The sequence below is a fragment of the Chrysemys picta genome, chromosome 11, assembly GCF_011386835.1.
Source record: "Chrysemys picta bellii isolate R12L10 chromosome 11, ASM1138683v2, whole genome shotgun sequence".
Taxonomy (NCBI): domain Eukaryota; kingdom Metazoa; phylum Chordata; order Testudines; family Emydidae; genus Chrysemys; species Chrysemys picta.
Window position 1 is genome coordinate 76,679,769 of NC_088801.1, and position 19,530 is coordinate 76,699,298.

The following is a 19,530-nucleotide window of genomic DNA, read 5'->3' on the forward strand; positions in this document are numbered from 1 at the left end:
CAGCCCCCACGGCCCCAGGAGGGAGAGCGCATGATGCTGCCGCAGCCCCCACAGCCCCGGGAAGGTGAGCAGCATGGCCCTGGGGTAGAATGTGGGCGGAGCCACATCTGGCTGTTCGGGGAGGCACAGCCTGCCCTACCCACTGCCCATGTGACTGGCCTAAGTTCACAGGCCAGGCAAAAGCGCTGGGGGAGGTATGCCGGGGTGGAAAGGCGTCTTTGGGGGCATGCTTGTGATAAAGTCAGACAAGGGGGACTGGGCTGAAAGGGCTGCACGCGGAAGGCCTGTATTCATGCGGGCAGGTGGGGCTTAAGCCCACAGCTACCATAGCACCAAACCCAGAGGGCAGTTTCCTGCCCGTCATTTGCTCTCTCCCAGCAAGAGGTCGAGCCGCCATGCACAAGTCACTGGTGTGGAAAGCTGAAGCAGGCCACCTCTCCAGTGGCCCTTTCCCACTGTCCGTCCCTCGCCCCCCCCCCCCCCCCCCAGCTGTTCTGCACGAACATCCAGTAGAGTAAAAACAATCTCCGTATCTGAAGGGCTCTTTGGCATTTTACTCAATTGTCCTCACTTGCTAGCATAATAACCCCTCCCCCATTGTCACCAGGACTTTCAACGCCGCTAGCACAGACCAGCTGAGCCAAAGGAGCACCTCCATTAGTAAGCAGCAGTAGTTGACTGTTATCCCCTAGTGCACTAGTTACTGGCGGGGGACATGATGCACCCAGTACAAATGTGCGACGCTGAGCCGTGGGGAGACACTGCAGGGAGCAGAGCTGGCACGGGGCTGAACCAGTGTCTGCTCCTTGCAGGAACCTGGGGCAAGACGCGTGCGCTCTGTGCAGAGTGGCACAGCTCCCTGCATTAGGGTTCTGGGAGATGACCAATCCACAGCCTAGGGCTGGGGGAACAGCCCGCTGAGACGGGAGCTCCACCATGCTGCTTTCTCAGGAAGCTCTGAGCCCCTGGTCCCTACTCACTCAGTTTCAGCTCTGGCAATGCAGATTCGCAGCCAGGGGTGTCTCGAGCCAAGGGCAAGCGGTGCTGCTGCCCAGCACGGCAGGCCAGCGCAGCCAGAAGGGGCTGGGAAAAGTACCTACCAGTGGCAGGGACACCTGCTTCTGTCATCTGAGGAGGGCAAAGGGGGAGGGCACGAGACGCTCTGAATGTCTGGGTCAGTGAAAATTGGCTCCAATTCCCACTCACCTTGTTCTGCCATTTCCAGCGCTGCCGCGCCTCGTGGTAGCGTATTCTGGTGAACGTGACCTGCGCCAGAGTGCAAAGATAGTCAGCCCTTCGGGGTGAGCAGAGACTACGCCAGGGGGAAGGGAGAGCAGGCAGGGGACAGAGAAGAAGGCCTTACCATTGTGTATAACGGGATAATGGTGGACGGCATGAGCCAGTGAAGAAAGTTGTCCACGTTCTTGCGGAAAATGAACCACTTGGAATTAACATGTGCACGCATCTGGAACAAAGCGCTGAGTTTAAAAGGTGGTGCCAGTGGGGATTTTTACCCCCATGCTGTGGCTACTTGCTCTCATCCTCTTCGGCCACTCAGAGCTCTCACTTCCTACCACTAAGGCTAGGCCCACACTGTCCAGGTCTGAGCACCCTGGCTAGCCGAGCCTGGGCGTGAGCATCCCCACAGGAGAGCCTGACTCGGATTCCTGTGGCCTCACCATTTCTGCACCCGCCTATGTGTGTCTGAGGGCATATCCCATGGTTCTTTGCACTGAGTCACCCTAGGCAACTGCAGAAAAACTTGTCTGTGTTGTGGCAGGGGCTTGTGGGAAGGCCTGGGAGCCCAGCAGCACTCAAGTGATTTGGCCTGTATCCTCGCTGCAAAGTGGTGGGTTCTAGCCCGAGTTAACGCAGCGCTTGACTCTAAGCCACTGCCCTCAGCCAGGCCGGGTAGCTGGTGGGAACCACCTCCCAACCCAGGTCAGAGGCTTTGCTGGGTTTAAGGCAAGAAGCCAGGTTAACCATGTAGTGTAGACGTGTCCTGGCAGTCACTGCCTGGAGCAGAGTCTGCCATTGTATTAGCAATTTGCACCGGGGTCAGTTTAAAGGCACTCTTAGGCCAAAGTCTCGCTGTGCTCTGCCACAAACAGATATGGGATGGGGCGAAGTGACAGACAAGTCATGAGGCCAAAACAATGTACAGCAATAGGCACAGATGAGAAGCGGCATGGCCCAGTGGGTAGAGCACTGGAGTGGGAGTCAGGAGAGCTGGGTGACCCTGGACAAGCCACTTCCCCGCCTGTTCCTGTTTCCCCTCCCGGCCTGTGTCTGTCTTGTCTACACAGGAAAGTTTTACCAGTTAGACCAGTATAATTATAGTTACCCCAGTATAAATCCACCACCACCTCCTCCAGTGAGGACTCCTGAGGCCAGAATAAAAGTGTCTTTTTTTTAATTTATTTAGCTTAAACCCCTTCCAAAGCGACATCATTTAAACTGAAAAAAGCCCCTTCTAGACAAGAATAAAAGTGTCCCCCTGTGGGAGGGGGATTGGACCAGTATAGCTAGAGTGCTTTACATTCACATCTTAGCTTCGACTGGCGTAACTTGCCCCTGGTGTCTAGCCCCTAGCCTGCAAGCTCTTCAGAGCAGGGCCTGTCCCTCTGGGTGCGTACAGCACTTGTCCCAGGCCAGAGCCTGAGCTGGTTGTGCCATCTGGGTGCCACAGGAATCCAGAGCAGAGAGTCAAAGGAGGCGCTGGGAACTCAGAGCAGCACATTTGATGTCTATTTACATTAGTTAGCAGGGCCGGTCTCCACACAGGCCACGCTCTGACTGAACGAAAGGGGTGACGATTTGTGGCACTTGTGCAGCCAGACATTCGGAAAGTGGTGTAAGGGAGTAACTCCAATGTGTGTGTGTGTGGCTGCTGGACAGTAACGGATCACACCCCTGCCTCTCCGATCCCGCCCTCAGGCCCTCGCAGTGTATGTGGGGGGGAGGGGGATTTGCACTCCTGGTCAGGTAATATGCAGTTGTAGAGTGAGGAGGGGACGGCTGCCTCCTGTAGCAAAGCTTCGAGTCCTGGGCATGACCCAAAGCATCTCAGCTCTCTGGAAATCTGCCCCCTGCACCTCTCCCAGCCCCTTCCTGCACAGCTGGGGAAAGGCTGCTCTTAGCTGGGCTTGGAAACCTCAAATCTCCACTTTTCTGTTCACTTCAGCAAAGGTGCTGGGAAGCCAGGCACTGGTAAAGGGCTCCTGGGTGTGCGTGCATGTGTGTGCGTGCGCGTGTGTTTGTGTGTGCGAGTGTGCACACCTAGAAGAGAATGGGGGACAAGGGGTTTTCTTGCTGGGAGTTCTCAGATGTCAAGTCTTATTTCCCTCCCCCCAGCTCTAAGTTTGTAGTGGGCAGAGGACAATATCAGAACCATGTCACTGCATTAACAGTCATTAACAGACACGGGACATCTCTCTGACCACGGTAAGGGCACAGCCGACCTGCCACTTAAAACAGCATGTGCGCAGGGCCGGATTTCCAATGAGGCACAGTAGGCACGTGCCTAGGGGCGCCGAAGAGTTCAAAGTTTCATTTTTCCGGAAAACACAAGGTCAGCTGTCGGTGGGGTGGCGCCTAGGGGCGCGTAAGGTGTAAATCCAGCCCTGCGTGTGTGTGCACACACATTTCAGCACAATTGGCCAGGTTACTAAAACAGCTCAGCTGCTGCTGCTCCCTTTCTTCTCCCCCCGAGGGCGTTGCCTGCGCCCAGGACTGCTCACGGGCACCTCGCGTAGAGCACCTGCACGCCCAGCACTGCTCTGCTGTCTTACCTCCATGTAGTTGTACATGGCTAGATCGGAAATGGCATGGTCGTCGGGCACTCGCAGCCGGGAGAACTCGGGCAGGCAGGCACCTGGGGAAGAGGGATCAGTTCCATACCAGTTAGGCTCCAGTCTGCTCCCTGGCTCTGCCTTCTGTCCTGGTCCCTCTCCCAGCTCCTCCTGTGGGAGGGAGCGTGCCGCATTCCAAGCCAGGGAGTGGGGCGTTCCATGGTGCATGCACTGCTCCCCAGGGCACACGGCACGAGTGCCCGTCGCTCGACTGAGCCGGCCTCTCAGGAGGTGGCTCGACCGAACGCCAGCTTCTGGGACTGCAACCCAACAGCTGGATCAGCTCCACCCTCTGCAGAGTGCCTGCTCCATTAGCCCTGTGGGCACTGGCTCACCCCCAGCTGCGAGCACCATGCAGTTCCCAAAGGCTAACGGGAAGCTGCTGCGGTGCTGTGCTGGGTCCCGGGGCTGGCACGAAGCTCTTCTCTCTGCCATGAGTCTTGTCTGGCCTTGTCTCCCCGTCCCCTAGCCTGTCTTCTTGTCCTGCCTCGCTTGACTTGCTTCCTACGCCATCCAGCAGGCCACGCATGAGCACAGGGGCTATGGGGCACGTCGGCGTCAGCAAGGAACGCAGAGTGGCTCCAAGGAAGGCGTGCTGCTGCCAGCCCACCAGGGCAAGGGGAAGGGGCGATAGGAGTGAGAGGGGAGATGAACCTGGGGAAGGTTGAAGGGGGGGGAGGCTTTGGCACATCTAGCGCCATGTGCCCCTTCCTGGGGATAATTAGATACCCCAGGAGCCTCCTGGCCAAATGGTTAATTCCCGACTGTCCCTCACAGTAAGTGTCTCCCTTGATCTTCTGGGTAGGTCAGAGGCCGTCCCTGGGAGCACCCATTTGGTGACTGATGTCAGATCAAACTGCCCGGAGTTCCCACCCAGGTCTGTTTGCCATGCCAGGGATTTACTCACTGAGATCATTGTGGAACTGGTCCATTAACTCATCGAAGACCAGGCAGTCTTCAAATCCCTGGAAGACACAATAAAGGGAAAATAGCTGGCAGCAAAAGCCTGATTGCTCCTAAACGGGGGTTGGCAGGCAGGGGGCAGGCAGGAGCACTGGCCTGGGCTAGACCTGCTGCCCGGGCTAAACAGGTTTAGTGGCTGCTCAGGGTACGTCTACACAGCAACAAAAAAAAACCCGGCAGCGAGTCTCAGAGCCTGGTCCAGTGGCTTAGACTCACGGGGCTTGTGCTGCAGGGTTAAAAATAGCAGTGTAGATGTGTGGGCTTGGGCTGGAGCCCAGGGCCTGAAACCCGCCCCCCTCACCCAATATCAGAGCCCGGACTCCACCCCGAGGCCAGACGTCTACACTGTTCTTTCTACCCCCAGGGCAAGCCCCGTGAGCCTGAGTCGCTTAGCCTGGGCTCTGAGACGCGTGGCCGCAGTTCTGAGGGGAGGTGGGGAGCTGGCTGTGTAGTGGTATCTTAATGGCCTGGGGCAGCAGCAGGGGGCTCTGAACCTGCTCTCTGGCTGGCCCCTCCCTTTCTCAGAGGAGGAGGGACGAGCCTGGCTCCAAAGGAGGTTGATGCAGGGTGCTGCAGGACCAGTGGGGACGAGCTGATGCATCCCCTACACCCTGGGCAGGAAAGAGAGGTCAAGAAAATCCTCCCTAAGACTTTTTGGAGGAAGAGACCCAGCCCTGCCCTCCTGGAGGGAATCCCAGCCACAGTAACAGTGCCCGCTCCCCTTCCTTTGGCCCAGGGAGGGAGAAGAACCAAGAGAAGGTTGAAGACATGGGGCAAGGCAAAGAGAGAGCGGGGGAGAGTGGGGCACCTAGGACCCAGGGGTAGAGGAAGAAAGCGAGGGCAGCTCTGGGAGTGAGAGAGATGTCGGAGAGAGACTCGAATATATTTTTCTATACAAAACCCACTGTGTTAAGACTGGTCGATGGGTCGCCCTGGAAAGTCAGGAATAGGCACGTGCAGCCTTAGCCCTGTCCCTGGTGCGGATGTATTCCAGGACAGGGATTACTGCACTATTTCCCCCAGAGTTGCTAAGCACCCACAACACCCATTAGCTGCAGTGAGAGCACCTTTAAAAATCAACCACTTTTACTGTGGTCCCTACTGTGATGGAGCCAAATCTGAGATGTTAATCTCTGTGCTTCAGTTTCCTCAGATGTAGAGAGCGGGGGTAGCCCCTCTACTGCCCAAAGTGACAGTGACGTGGTTAAGGGCTACACAGCATCCTAAACTGCACCAGAATAAACACACACAACTTTCCCGGGCTGGGATCCCGCAGCCTTGTGGCTCCCGCTTATTTGACCAACCATTGCTTGCATAAATGCAGTGTGGACAGACACCTGCATGAACAGCTGGACTCCATTGCTACAGCAGGAGGCAGTGGGGCAGGGGGAGGATAGGACCTAAAGATTCCCTTCCCTCCCTCCTATGCCCACCCACACACAGCAAGATAACTTTGGGGAAGGTCCAAAGAATCACCCCATTATCGCCCCGCCCCAGCGCCTCTGCTCAGCGCTCTGTTGGGGTGTGTTCTTGGTGGACAGAAGTCCCTTACTATGGAGGGGGAGATATGGCACACAATTGTGGGGCAGACCCACTCAAAAATGCAACACCCCTGAGCACACAGACAGCTCCCCTTTGCTCCACCTGCAGCTCCCAAGGGACCTCAGTGCGTAGCCATCGCCCCCAGGGACCCAGGCTGGTGCAATGGAATGCAGACATGTGACAGATGGCAGTTTCCTGCAACTCCTGTGCAGGACAAACTGTGCTGAATAAAGTTCAACTTTATTGAATGAAGTTTATATATCATTGTGGGCCAGAGATTGTATGTAATTCTCTGGGGGAAGGGGACCACACCCCTCCCGGGACTAAGAACTGTGAGGGTGTGGGGTTAGGAAAATTCATTCAGGTTGTCAAACCTCCCCAGAGCTCCCACCGCCTGGAGAGAGACTCAAATAGACTGGTTCAGACTGGATTCTCCAGGGACCAACAGGCAGAGAAAGGACTTTCAGTTAAACAGCCTGAGTTAAAACTGACTCTGATCGCAGAAGAATCATAGAATATTAGGGTTGGAGGAGACCTCAAGAGGTCATCTAGTCCAAGCCCCTGCTCAAAGCAGGACCAACCCCAATTAAATCATCCCAGCCAGGGCTTTGTCAAGCCAGGCCTTAAAAACCTCTAAAGATGGAGATTCCACCACCTCCCTAGGGAACCTATTCTAGTGCTTCACCACCCTCCTAGTGAAATAGTGTTTCCTAATATCCAACCTAAACCTTCCCCACTGCAACTTGAGACCGTTACTCCTTGTTCTGTCCTCTGCTACCACTGAGAACAGCCGAGCTCCATCCTCTTTGGAACCCCCCTTCAGGTAGTTGAAGGCTGCTATCCAATCTCCCCTCACTCTTTTCTTCTGCAGACTAAATAAGCCCAGTTCCCTCAGCCTCTCCTCATAAGTCATGTGCCCCAGCCCCCTAATCATTTCTGTCGCCCTCTGCTGGACTCTCTCCAATTTGTCCACATCCTTTCTGTAGCGGGGGGCCCAAAACTGGACGCAGTACTCCAGATGTGGCCTCACCAGTGCCAAATAGAGGGGAATAATCACTTCCCTCGATCTGCTGGCAATGCTCCAACTAATGCAGCCCAATATGCCGTTAGCCTTCTTGGCAACAAGGGCACACTGCTGACTCGTATCCAGCTTCCCATCCACTGTAATCCCCAGGTCCTTTTCTGCAGAACTGCCGCTTAGCCAGTCGGTCCCCAGCCTGTAGCAGTGCATGGGATTCTTCAGTGCAAATAGACAAGATCTCTGGCCCAAGGGGGGGTCCCAATCCTTGGGGAAGGGTAGGAAGGACTTCTGCCCCATAAAACTGGGTGTTCAGGTTCTGAGCAAAAGGCGCTATGAACTTGTAACCACAGGAAAACCCCTGGGGAGGTAGTAAGGACTGTTCGCCATCCAGAGCCCTTGCTGGAGTCAGGGGGTGATCTCTGGTTGGCTTATTACCATGTGTGTAGGGGCTTCTATTGTTTCAATATATTTTCTCTGTAACGCTTTTACCTTAAGAATAAAGGTGCTTGCTTAGAAAGAGCTGTGCGGTAACTGAACTGGGACCATTACACTGTTTACCACCTCTGAGGAGAAAAGGAAGGGGAATTCACAGTGCAGGCAGGGAGCAGGCACCTGGAAATCCCCTGCTCAGGAGGGAGAGAGACAGGGGTCTCCATGCAAGAGAGGCAACAGCAGATGTCTAAGAGTGGTGCGCTGGCTGGCTCAGAGAAGGGAAATTCAGGTGCAGTTGCCCTGCACTGTGACAGTCTATCTGAAATGGGAAGACGCAGCCGCCTGGCCTGAGCATGCATGAGCAAATGCATTTCCCTACACCACTATCCGGACATCCAGCAGCAGCTGAAGATACAGGCACCTCGCTCTAAAGACTTGCGTGACTCTACGGGGAGCAGAAAGACCCAACCCACTTCACACAGGTCCCTTCAGCCTATCAGGGAATCTCAATCTTGTGTGGATCCAGACCCAGACAACTCCTCCTCCTCCTCCTCCAAGCCTCAAACCCGGCAAGACCCAGGGCCAGCCAATCAATTGTGCAAGCAAATGGAACCAACTGGAGCTAAATGTCTGAACTCAAAAGCAATGGCTTTTCGGTCACAAATGATGCAGGACATTAGGAACTGCAAACTCACAGCATTCATGCCTTGCCCATAGAACGGTACCATGGCGTGGGCGGCGTCTCCCATCAGCACACACCGGGAGGCGATGTGGTATGAAGAGCACTTCACAGAGATCATGGCCTGGGGTGGCAGCAAAAAGTAATCGCGCTGCAGCTCTCGCCTTCAGCCAAAACAACAGACAGTTTGCATGAAATGTGTGATGTCATCATTGGAGACAAGCGAATCAGTCATCAGTGTAATACGTAATGTGCCAGGATGCGCAATCCAACCTTTACCGTGGGGTACTTGTGCTGAAAGTTGTGGGAAACCCGACTAGCTAGATCGTGAACTTCAAACCAGGGGATTAAGCTGCCGCATGCCGCAGAATGTAACGGTAATTTCATGGAGCTATAGACTCCCATTACTCTACAGCTGATAGTCATATTTAACACTATCCCTCATGTCTGTGGTCCTGTTTACACTGCATCCCCTTACAGCAGTGGTATCCAACCTTCTTAAGCACAAGATCACTTTTGAATTAAGAGCAACCCAGGATCCACCCCCACCCTTCCCTGAGGCCCCACCCCCTTCCCGAGGCCCTGCCCTGCTCACTCCATCCCCCCTCCCTCACCTTCCCTCCCCCACACTCTCATCGGGCTGGGGCAGGGCGTGGTGGTGTGGGCTATGGGCTGAGGCCGAGGGGTTCGGAGTGTGGGAGGGGGCTCCAGGCTGAGCCTGGGGCAGGGGGCTGGGGTGTAGGAGGGGGTTCAGAGTGCAGGAGGAGATTCTGGGGGTTCAGGGATGGGGGTTGGGGTGCAGGAGGGGTGCAGGCTGTCGCCGGGTGGTGCTTACCTGGGCGGCTCCCGGGCAGCAGCACAGCAGGGCTAAGGCAGGCTCACTGCCTGTCCCAGCCCCGTGCCACTCCCAGAAGCTGCCGCCACATACCTGCTCCGCGCACTGGCTCCGTGCGCTGCCCCTTCCTGCAGGCACCACCCCCACAGCTCCCATTGGCTGCAGTTCCTAGCTCCCAGCCAATGAGAGCTGCGAGGGAGGTGCTTGCAGGCAAGAGCGGTATGCAAAGACCCCACCCCCACGCAGGGATGTGCCAGCTGCTTCCAGGAGTGGCCCGGGGGCGCCGGACTTTTAGTGGCCGGAGATTGCGATCGACTGTCAGAGGCTCCGTGATTGACCCATCAATCGCAATCTACCGGTTGGTGACCACTGCCTTACAGGGCCCTTCCCGTCTCTATTCAGCAAAGTACTTAAGCACATGCTTCAATCCCATTCACTTCAACGGGATGTACTTAAGTGCTTTGCTGAGTAAGAATGGATTTCAGTCCATTTAAATGCTTTGCCTGTGCCTTTTGAAGCCCCACTGCAATCCACAAAACTCGCACTCAGCTGCCGCCAAACCTGGTAGGCTCCTAAACTCACTCAGTGCCTTCGTGTTTGCAGTAAGAGTTCCTTAGGGGCCTGTGTATCTGCCTCTGAGCATGTGCATGGCGGCCTCCCTCTGGGCATCCCTCTCTCACCTAAGCCCCAGTGCAAACGACAGAGTAGGGGAACACAGGCATTTGGCCACCTAACTCCTGGGTTGGGCCCGATCTGGTAGGCATGCTCAGAGGCTGCCTAGACCTACATAAAGCAGCCCCAGAGGGTGGGGAACCTCGCTTATAACCCAGGGGTCATGATACTCTCCCTGGATGGGAGACCCCCAGGGCAAGCCCCCCTCTGTCGGATGAAGAGCTGGGATGTGCCAGCTTTCAGGTGAGTGCCCTAACCACTGGCCTATAGACTATTCCGATGCCCTCGAGCTCCCCTATAGAAGTTATTCCACTTGAATGAAAGATGAATTGGGCCAGAGCTAGAATGACTCCATGGCCCACTGGTTAGGCATGCACCTGGGAGGTGGCAGATCCCTGTTCAGCCGCCCTCTCCTCAGCAGGTAGAACTGGGGGGGACTTGAACTGGGGGGTCTCCCAGCTCCTGGGTCAATGCACTACCGCTGCACTAAAGGTTATGCAGGAGCATCACCGTCTGCTTTTGTGTGGCATTAGGCAGCCTCTGTGCATGCCTACCAGCTTAGGACCCACATGTGACTTAAGAAAATAAGAACGGCCAGACAAGGTCCATCTAGCCCAATATCCTGTCTTCTGACAGTGGCCAATACCAGGTGCTTGAGAGGGAATGAACAGAACAGGCAATCATCAAGTGATCCATCCCCTGTCGCCCATTCCCAGCTTCTGGTAAATAGAGGTTAGGGATCCCATGCCTACCCATCCTGGCTAATAGCCACTGATGGATCTATTCTCCATGAATTTATCTAGTTCTTTTTTTTAACCCAGTTATAGTCTTGGCCTTCACAACATTCTCTAGCAAAGAGTTCCACAGGTTGACTGTGTGTTGTATGAAGAAATACTTCCTTTTGTTTTACACCTGCTGCCTATTAATTTCATTTGATGGCCCCTAGTTCTTGTGTTATGAGAAGGGGTAAATAGCACTTCCTTATTTACTTTCTCCGCACCAGTCATGATTTTATAGACCTCTATCATAACCCCCCTTAGTTGTTTCTTTTCCAAGCTGAAAAGTCTCAATCTTATTAATCTCTCCTCATATGAAAGCTGTTCCATAACCCTAAGCATTTTTATTGCCCTTTTCTGAACCTTTTCCGATTCCAATAGATATTTTTGAGATGGGGCAGTACTGACGGTGTGGGCGTACCATGGATTTATAGAGAGGCAATATGATATTTTCTGTTTTATTCTCTAACCTTTTCCTAATGATTCCCAAGATTCTGTTCGCTTTTTTGACTGCCGCTGCACATTGAGTGGATGTTTTCAGATAACTATTCACAATGACTCCAAGCTCTTTCTTGAGTGGTAACAGCTAACTTAGACCCCATCATTTTATATGAATAGCTGGGATTATATTTTCCAATGTGCATTACTTTGCATTGATCAACATTGAATTTCATCTGCCATTTTGTTGCCCAGACACCCAGTTTTGTGAGATCCCTTTGTAGCTCTTCACAGTCAGCACTGGACGTAACTATCCTAAGTAGTTTTGTATCATCTGCTCTGGGCTGAGTGGAGTGGATGGTGCAGAGGGCAAGCTGGGCATCCCTTATGCTGTGCGGACTCTCGGCGGCCTTTTGGCCCCCACTGTCTTTCCCACAGGGCCCCTGCCTCATTCAGTGCTCAGGGCAGACTCGGCTCAGGAAATGAGGCAGCAATTCAATGCTTTGTTTTATTCTTGTTCTTCAGGGTGTCGTTTCTGCCTCGTTCCCAGTGCACTAGTGCCCCCTGGCTCTGAATACAGAAATATTCATTCCCTCATTCTCTGAGGAGCTTTTCTGTGCCACTTGTCACCACCTGAGTGCCTCCCCGCCACTGCGGGAGAAAAACGAGTGGCCAATGTGGAAAATGTTCTCACTCTCCCACTAAAACAACAAGGAGTCTTTAAGGTGCCACCGGACTCCTTGTTGTTTTTTTGTGGATACAGACTAACACGGCTACGCCCGATACTTCACTCTCCCACTAGTCTCCAGGGAAGGCAGTTGTGTAATGCTGGAGACTGGTCTGTAGGTGGCAGCAAAGATGCTCACATCACACTGACTTCTCTGGAACTCAGGGCCTGGTTAGGGGATATTGGCGTCAGCGACAGGTTTCACATATCTCATTGTTCTGTTAGCAAAAGGGCCATGTCAGGACCAGCCCAGCGGTATTTAAAAATGACACATCAATAATCAGCCCCCTGGGGGTCAAACTAGCCACTGAGCGAATGGGGAGCATGCAGTTAGTGGCCACCGGTGACAAGGCTGGTTTCCCAGCATCACGCAGAAATTCTGTTGCAGCGGCAGGGATGGAAGCCAGTTGTCTTAACCATAAAACTGTCCCTTCTCCTCTGGCAATCCCTGACTTATTCACTACGCATCTTCCAACTTCTGCAACAAATGAGACAGGGTCCTACAGACACCAGCCTCCTTCACTGCACAGCCCTGATTCAGTCCTGAGCAGGTCCATCCTTGGGCATTGACCGAAACAAAGGTCTTGTTGCAAAACCGTATGTAATTATGTAATAATGACTGTGTTGTAATGCACATGCACAAGGGGGATGAATTAAGGTGGCTCAGCTACCTTAATTCTGGCATTTCCTACCTTCGGAGAGCTTGACTTTGCAACGTTCTTTGGACATTGGTGGGGTTTTCTATGTAATTGTGACAGAGTTGGTATGTCCATATGAATTGTGTTCTCCGCTTGGTATTATGTGCTGAACATGTCTGAACTTGCTCAAGGCAGCCTATTGAATGGCATTCCAGAGAGCCGCGCTGCCCAGAAAAGGAGTTTCACAGAAAAGTCACTAAGACAACAATCTGGGGTTATCAGCTTGACTGGCTCTCAACTACTGGCTCACCCCCATGGGTCAATGGGCTTTTCTACACGGATGGGGCAATTCTAACTGGGGAGGGGGCTGGAACCTTCCCGCTGAGCACATGGTTAAAAAGCGACAGACTCTGTTTAAGAGTGGGGGTGCTGCTAACCATCACCACCTGGAAGCAGGAGACACAGGAGAGGAGGAACTCTGCCTAGCCTGAAATATGGAGAAATCCTCGGACTCACAGGAGGGGTGAGATCAGTCTGGAGTACCTCAGAACTTTTATTTTCTGAAGACCTGTAACTCATTAGTGCTTATGAGTAAAATGACTGTGGTTAAGACAGTCCTTGGCTAAGCCCTGTTCCTTGCTTTCCTGCCATAGAAGATCAGGGTTGGAAGGGACCTCAGGAGGTCATCTAGTCCAACCCCCTGCTCAAAGCAGGACCAACACCAACTAAATTATTCCAGCCAGGGCTTTGTCAAGCCTGACCTTAAAAACCTCTAAGGAAGGAGATTCCACCACCTCCCTAGGTAACCCATTCCAGTGCTTCACCACCCTCCTAGTGAAATAGTGTTTCCTAATATCCAACCTAAACCTCCCCCACTGCAACTTGAATCATTACTCCTTGTTCTGTCATCTGGTACCACTGAGAACAGTCTAGATCCATCCTCTGTGGAACCCTCTTTCAGGTAGTTGAAAGCAGCTATCAAATCCTCCCTCACTCTTCTCTTCCGCAGACTAAATAAGCCCAGTTCCCTCAGCCTCTCCTCGTAAGTCATGTGCTCCAGCCCCCTAATCATTTTTGTTGCCCTCCGCTGGACTCTCAATTATTCCCACATCCTTCTTATAGTGTGGGGCCCAAAACTGGACACAGTACTCCAGATGAGGCCTCACCAATGTCGAATAGAGGGGAACGATCATGTCCCTTGATCTGCTGGCAATGCCCCTACTTATACAGCCCAAAATGCTGTTCGCCTTCTTGGCAACAAGGACTATGTTGTCCCTGAAGGGGTTAAGCTAGAAGCCAGAGTGACCACAGGTAGATGGCGCTCTGGGAGGCTCAGGAGATCTGAGGCACTGGTTCCAGAGGCTGGAAACCAGAGTCCCATGTCTCAAGGATGGGCTCAGAAAAGAGATCAGAGCCTGGGATTGTATGTTATGGACCCAGAGCTGGAAATGGGGACTAGACTCTGCCCAGATCCAGCTACCTTGGAAGCACATGGGACCTTGTAGCTGGGTCTGCTTGCTACAGACTGATGGCCCTACACTGCAGTAATGGGCCAGGCTGGGACAGTGACAGTCTAGGTTTTCAGTAAAGAAAAATGGACAAAGCAGACATTCAATCATGTGCAGCCAAATGGCCCTCACGTGTGTTGTCACCCAGGGCCTTCAGATCCAGAGCTCCAACCCCTACCGTTCAGCTAAAGCATTAACTGTTAGCAGTAGGAGGCTGGTATCCCCAAAATTTTCCAGTCACCAGAAGGGCATGTGATACACACCTGGCCAGTAGATTACGTAACTGGTAGACTGGAGTTGAATGCTGGGAATCAGAACTCCTGGTTTCTGTTTCTGGCTCTGGGAATGGAGTGTGGTCTAATGACTATCACCTGGTGAAGGGCAGCCTGACCTTCCAACTTGTTATGCCCATTGGAACTACAAATCAGCCTTCAGTCTCTTCTCCTACCCATCCATTCTGCAATATATCTGGTGTCTAGAAAAATACAGAGATCCACTCCCAAGGAACCTGTAGTGTCCTGCATTTGTCACATGAGGTAGAGTCCCTGCTGATTCGCACTAGAGCATGAAATCACCAGCCCTAGGTGAACACTCAAGTACTCGACACATCCCTGTTGCTTTACGGCAGTGCGCTAATTAACAAAGAAACACCAGAAATAATACTTACGCTCCTATGAGGGGAATTGAATCTGGGAAGTAGGTTTGGAAGAAATCCAGCACTTGATCACCTGTCGTGAGCCGTTCAAACTCCTCGAAGGGCATGAAGAGCGTGCAGGTGAACGACTTATCCTGTGGGTTCAAAGGGATATTCAAAGAGATTCTGAGAGGGTGGAGATGAGCCCTGCACAGAGCTCAGCCGGGGACCCCAGCAAGGGAGGCAAACAGCTCAGCTTGGGAAGGGGGTGAGGACTGCAACAGCTGCCCCATTTCCCCTCTTGCTGTTGTCATTGATTGTTTGTATCCTCATAGTGCCCACAACGGTCTTGGCATGTGCCAAGCGCCGAGGAGAGGCCTGTCCCCGAGCGCACACAAGCCGCAGACAGGGAGCAAAGGTGGGAGAAGGAGCTAGAGCACAGATGGGTCATGGCCATGACTTGGTAGGGCAGGTGGTGGCGGGTATTGCTTCTACGTGTGTGCTTGGCTGTATTTCTATTGCAGTGGGAAACCCAGTGGGGGTTGGTTGGTTGGTTGGGAGGCACTTGTGGTTACAGGGGAGTTGGGGGGAGCAGAGAATGGGAGAAGTGGGAAAGGAGGAAGTGGAGCTCAGTGCTGGGGTGCATCAGTGCAGGGATCAGCTGGTGAAGCTGGCAGGAGGAGGATGCTGTCCTGTGAAGCAGGACGGGGGAGGCCTGTTAGGGAGGGGGATATTGGAAAGGCCCAGTTTGCTCGCTATGTCCTCTGCCAGGAGGATGGGCTGGCTCTGGCTTGCGCCTGCCAAAATCAGTGACCAAACTGCCACTGCTTTTAAAGGAACAGGAGCAGGCCCTTTGCCTTTGTCTGAAGCTGCATTATGGAGCATTCTCTTCGCCCATGTGCCAGGGCTGGAATCCCCAGCAGACCCAGCTGTCTAAAGAACATTGATCATTGCACCAGGTGTACAAATGCAAAGTGCTGCTTGCACTTGGCTGTCTGCCCATGTGCATTCCTGGTCATAGCTTTTCAGGGCAGGAGGGAGCGCTCTAACCTTCTGCGGAGCACAGGCCATATACTGAATGCAGCCCTCTGGAGGGCAGCTTGGACCTCGTCTCTGTTCTCCTTACCTTGGAGTAAAGGAACTGAACCTAGTACCGTGTTCCATAATACGCCTTCTGCAGCCATGCACAGGTCGGCCCATGGCCAGTCTCAGCCTCACGTTCTGGGACCAGGCACCATGGCCAAGGTCACCAGAAGGGTTGGTGTGAGGGTGCAACACAGCCAGGGGAATTCTGACAGTGCGGGCATTTGCCATCAGGAGTTTCTAAAGAGGAGTTGGGTTAAAGTGCTGATGAGCTGCAGGGAGGATCTGGGCTGTATCTGCACGGGCTAGGTGTGTCCTGCCAGCCTCTGTGGGGCTGCCGTTTCCACCTCCACCTGTTCCTCCTCCACTCACGCATTGCTAGACCACTTGCTAGCAGTGTGTTATCCCCTGCAGACAGGCCCAGCTTTGTGTCAATCAGGAGTCAGGCCCTTTCACACAGGGTCTGCACTTTCCTGGTCTGTTCCACAGAGGGTCAGATTGTGGTTGGCCTTTACGTGGGAGTGGTGCACAACAGGGAAAGGGCACGAGAGACCTCTCCCCACCCCATCATGGCCCCCGTCAGCGGCAGAGCACGGATTCAGGCTGTGGGCCTCCCTGGGTTAAAGAGTGCACCCCGCTCACCATGGCAGTGCTAGGGAGTGTGTGTCTCCCCAAGTCCCCTCCCAGACCCAGAGCTTCTGCAGGAGCCAGGCCTGGAGCCATCCCTGTGCCCCGAAAGGATTGGCAATGGTGGGTTCTTACCAGGTTAGGCAGCGCTATCATCATGAAGGTGTTCCTGGGCCAGATGTGAAGGTAATTCTCTTCCATGGCAAACTGAAAGGAAGGGACTGGTCAGTGTCTCGTTAGCAAGCCTGTTACCCACAGATCACCCCTGCAGAGAGGCAGGCAGGGCAGAAGGAAACTGCACCATTTACAGGTGGTAAAAGCCTTAGCAAGCTGGGTCATTTCCCTGTCATCCCCACCCCACTCACTCCTGCCTCTTCCTTAGGGTTGCCAACTTTCTAATTGCACAAAACCGAACACCCTACCCCCGCCCCCTGCCCCGAGGCCCCTTCCCTGCCCCTTCTCAAGGCCCCGCTCCTACTCACTACATTCCCCCTCCCTCGGCGGCTCACTCTCCCCCACCCTCACTCACTTTCACTGGGGCTGGGAGAGGGGGTTGGGGTGCAGGCTCTAACTGGGGGTGCAGGCTGTGGGCTGTGGATGAGGGATTTGGGGTGCAGAAGAAGGCTTCAGGCTGGGGGGTGGAGCCATGGGATTTGGAAGGTGGGAAGGGGCTGCGGATTGAGGCAGGGGGTTGGGCTGTGGGAGGGCGTACAGGCTCTGTGCTGGGGGTGCGGGCTCTGGGGTAGGATTGGGGATGTGGGGTTTGGAGTGCAGAAGGCTCCAGGCTGGGGGTGGGGCCAAGGGATTTGAAGTGGGGGGGGGGCTGCGGGTTGAGACTGGGGTGCAGGAGGGGATGCAGGCTCTGGGGTGGGGCCGGGAATGAATGGTTTGCGATGCAGGAGGGGGCTCCGGGTTTGGGGGGGCTCAGGGCTGGGGTAAGGGGTTGGGGCACGGGCTTACCTTGGGCAGCTCCCGGTCAGTGGTGCAGTGGGGCTAAGGCAGGCTTCCTGCCTGTCCTGGCACTGTGCTGCTCCCCAGAAGCAGTCAGCAGTAGCTCCGGCTCCTAAGCGAGGGGGGCGGAGGCAGGAGGCTCCGCGTGCTGCTCTCGCCTGCAGGCACTGCCCCCCCCCCCCCAGCTCCCATTGGCTGGTTCCCGGCCAATGCGAGTGCGGAGCCGGTGCTCAGGGTGGGGGCAGCGCAGCACCGCCGACGGAACTTTTAACGGCCTGGTCGGCAGTGCTGATCGGGGACACCAGGGTCCCTTTTTGACTGTTGAAAACTGGACACCTGGCAACCCTACTCTTCCTCCATTTGCTATCATTAGTGCCCCGCCCTAGTGGTGTCCTAGACTGGCTGCTGACATCGCCCCCTACTGGCTTCCCGGAGCCAGGGCAGCACTTCCTTCCTTTTTCCTTCAGCACCAGAGACTGACTGCAGGAGCCCTCCCCCAGAAGGAAAGGAGCTGTCCGTTCAGTGAAAGCTGCATCTAATTCCAAGCACTGGTGGGAGAGGAGGGCGTGCAGAAGGGCCTCTGTGGGTCCTAAGGTCTCCCCCCCAGGGACGCTCAGGTATTGAGCAGAGCCCAAATACTCACTATTTGCAAGTCCTGTGCTAACACGCAATTGCCTTATGCTACCACCTGTTTTACCACCGAGATTCACTGGTTCTACCAGCTCTTACGGATCCTGTGATAAGCTTGAAAACAGGAACATTGCAGTGATGTCTGTCTGAGTCTGCAGGGAGCCTGAAATAATAGCTCGGAGAGGTGGGACCAGCCCCATCCCTCCTCGAGAGCCAACATTCTTAGAAGGGATTTCTAGACAGGTCGCTGGACCAGGGACCAGGGCGTTACAGCAGAGCGCAGGATGGAGGGTGGCTACTTACATCCCCATCCTTGGGGGGGATGGTCAACTCCATGTACCCATGAGGAATGTACACATGGCTGTAGTTAAAGCATGTTTGCCGCATGAACTGCTTTCTGACTGTAGAAAAGGCTCCATCGCATCCCACTATGAGGTCACAAGTGACTTCCATGGGTCTTTGGTCAGGTCTGACAAACAAGAGAAATCATTAGTATGAGGCTGCAGGACTTTGGCCTGGACCAGTGAACTCCCACAGCACCAGCGGCCAGGGTGGACGGGCCGTTTGTACTCTGATGAAGAAGTGTCGAAGGACTCTTCTGGGCTCCATTTTTTGGTACTGTTTTTAGCCTCTAGGTGTATGAAGAGACTGTTTGATCAATGCAGATTTTATAGAGTTCAAGGCCAGATGAGGCCACTGAGTCTGACCCCCTGCCTATCACAGGCTGTTACATTTCACCCTGATACCTGTGCTGAGCTCGGTGACTTGAGTTAGACCAAAGCATTTCAGGCCACAGAGACTAAACTGTTGTGCGCTACAGGCAGTGAGCAGGAGAGAGCGAGGTGCAGGGCCACCCAGAGAGGGGGCAAGTGGGGCAATTTGTCCCAGGCCCCGGGCCCCGCATGGGCCTTGCATGCCCTGGCTGAGAATCCCTTTCCTCACTCAGCGGCGGTCCAGGTCTTCGGCGGCGGGTCCTTCAGTGCTGCCGAAGACACTGAGCAACTGAAGGACCCGCCGCTGCCACCACCACAGACTCGGAGCGCCGCCCGGTGAGTACAAATGCTCCCCCACTTTGCCCCAGGCCCCCTGAATCTGCTGGGTGGCCTGGCATGGTGCCACCTGCACCCGAGGCCCTGCAATGGAGGAGGTGAGACATGCCCAGGTGATCCCCGCAGGCAGCCTATGCCCCATGCTGCGGAGGAAGGTGTGGAACCCCAGGTCCCGGCCGTCAGTTAATAAGCTCTGGGGGTGGAGTAAAGACTTAGTCTGTAGGTTATTAAAGTTGGTGTTTGTCAACTAGCCGCCACAGCTTTTGTAAAAGGCTTCTGTTTACAGGGTGACCTAGCGCTGACAGCAGCCGCCAGCGTTTCAGGGCCGTGCTGGGTTTGATACCGCATGTCACGCTCAGCTAGAACAATGTGTATTTGAATACCCAGACAGACACCACAGACACCTTTGCACAATGGCCACTAAGGAGGACACACATGTCATAAATCTGGCAGACTGGTTCAATGCTGATGATG

At 54.3% G+C, this 19,530-nt stretch overlaps 1 protein-coding gene across 2 annotated transcripts in view; it reads right to left on the minus strand.

Annotated features, from left to right (window-relative positions):
- Window positions 1-19,530, minus strand: part of KMO (kynurenine 3-monooxygenase) — a 38,347-nt gene that overhangs the window by 2,926 nt on the left and 15,891 nt on the right. For both annotated transcript variants that reach the window (XM_024111790.3, XM_065562242.1), the window contains exons 7-14: window positions 18,311-18,476; window positions 16,562-16,633; window positions 14,750-14,871; window positions 8,505-8,652; window positions 4,759-4,816; window positions 3,792-3,874; window positions 1,364-1,465; window positions 1,207-1,266 (exon numbers count right to left, since the gene is read on the minus strand). In XM_024111790.3, coding sequence (XP_023967558.2) covers window positions 1,207-1,266; window positions 1,364-1,465; window positions 3,792-3,874; window positions 4,759-4,816; window positions 8,505-8,652; window positions 14,750-14,871; window positions 16,562-16,633; window positions 18,311-18,476 — 811 coding nt within the window. The remainder of the gene's footprint in view (window positions 1-1,206; window positions 1,267-1,363; window positions 1,466-3,791; window positions 3,875-4,758; window positions 4,817-8,504; window positions 8,653-14,749; window positions 14,872-16,561; window positions 16,634-18,310; window positions 18,477-19,530) is intronic.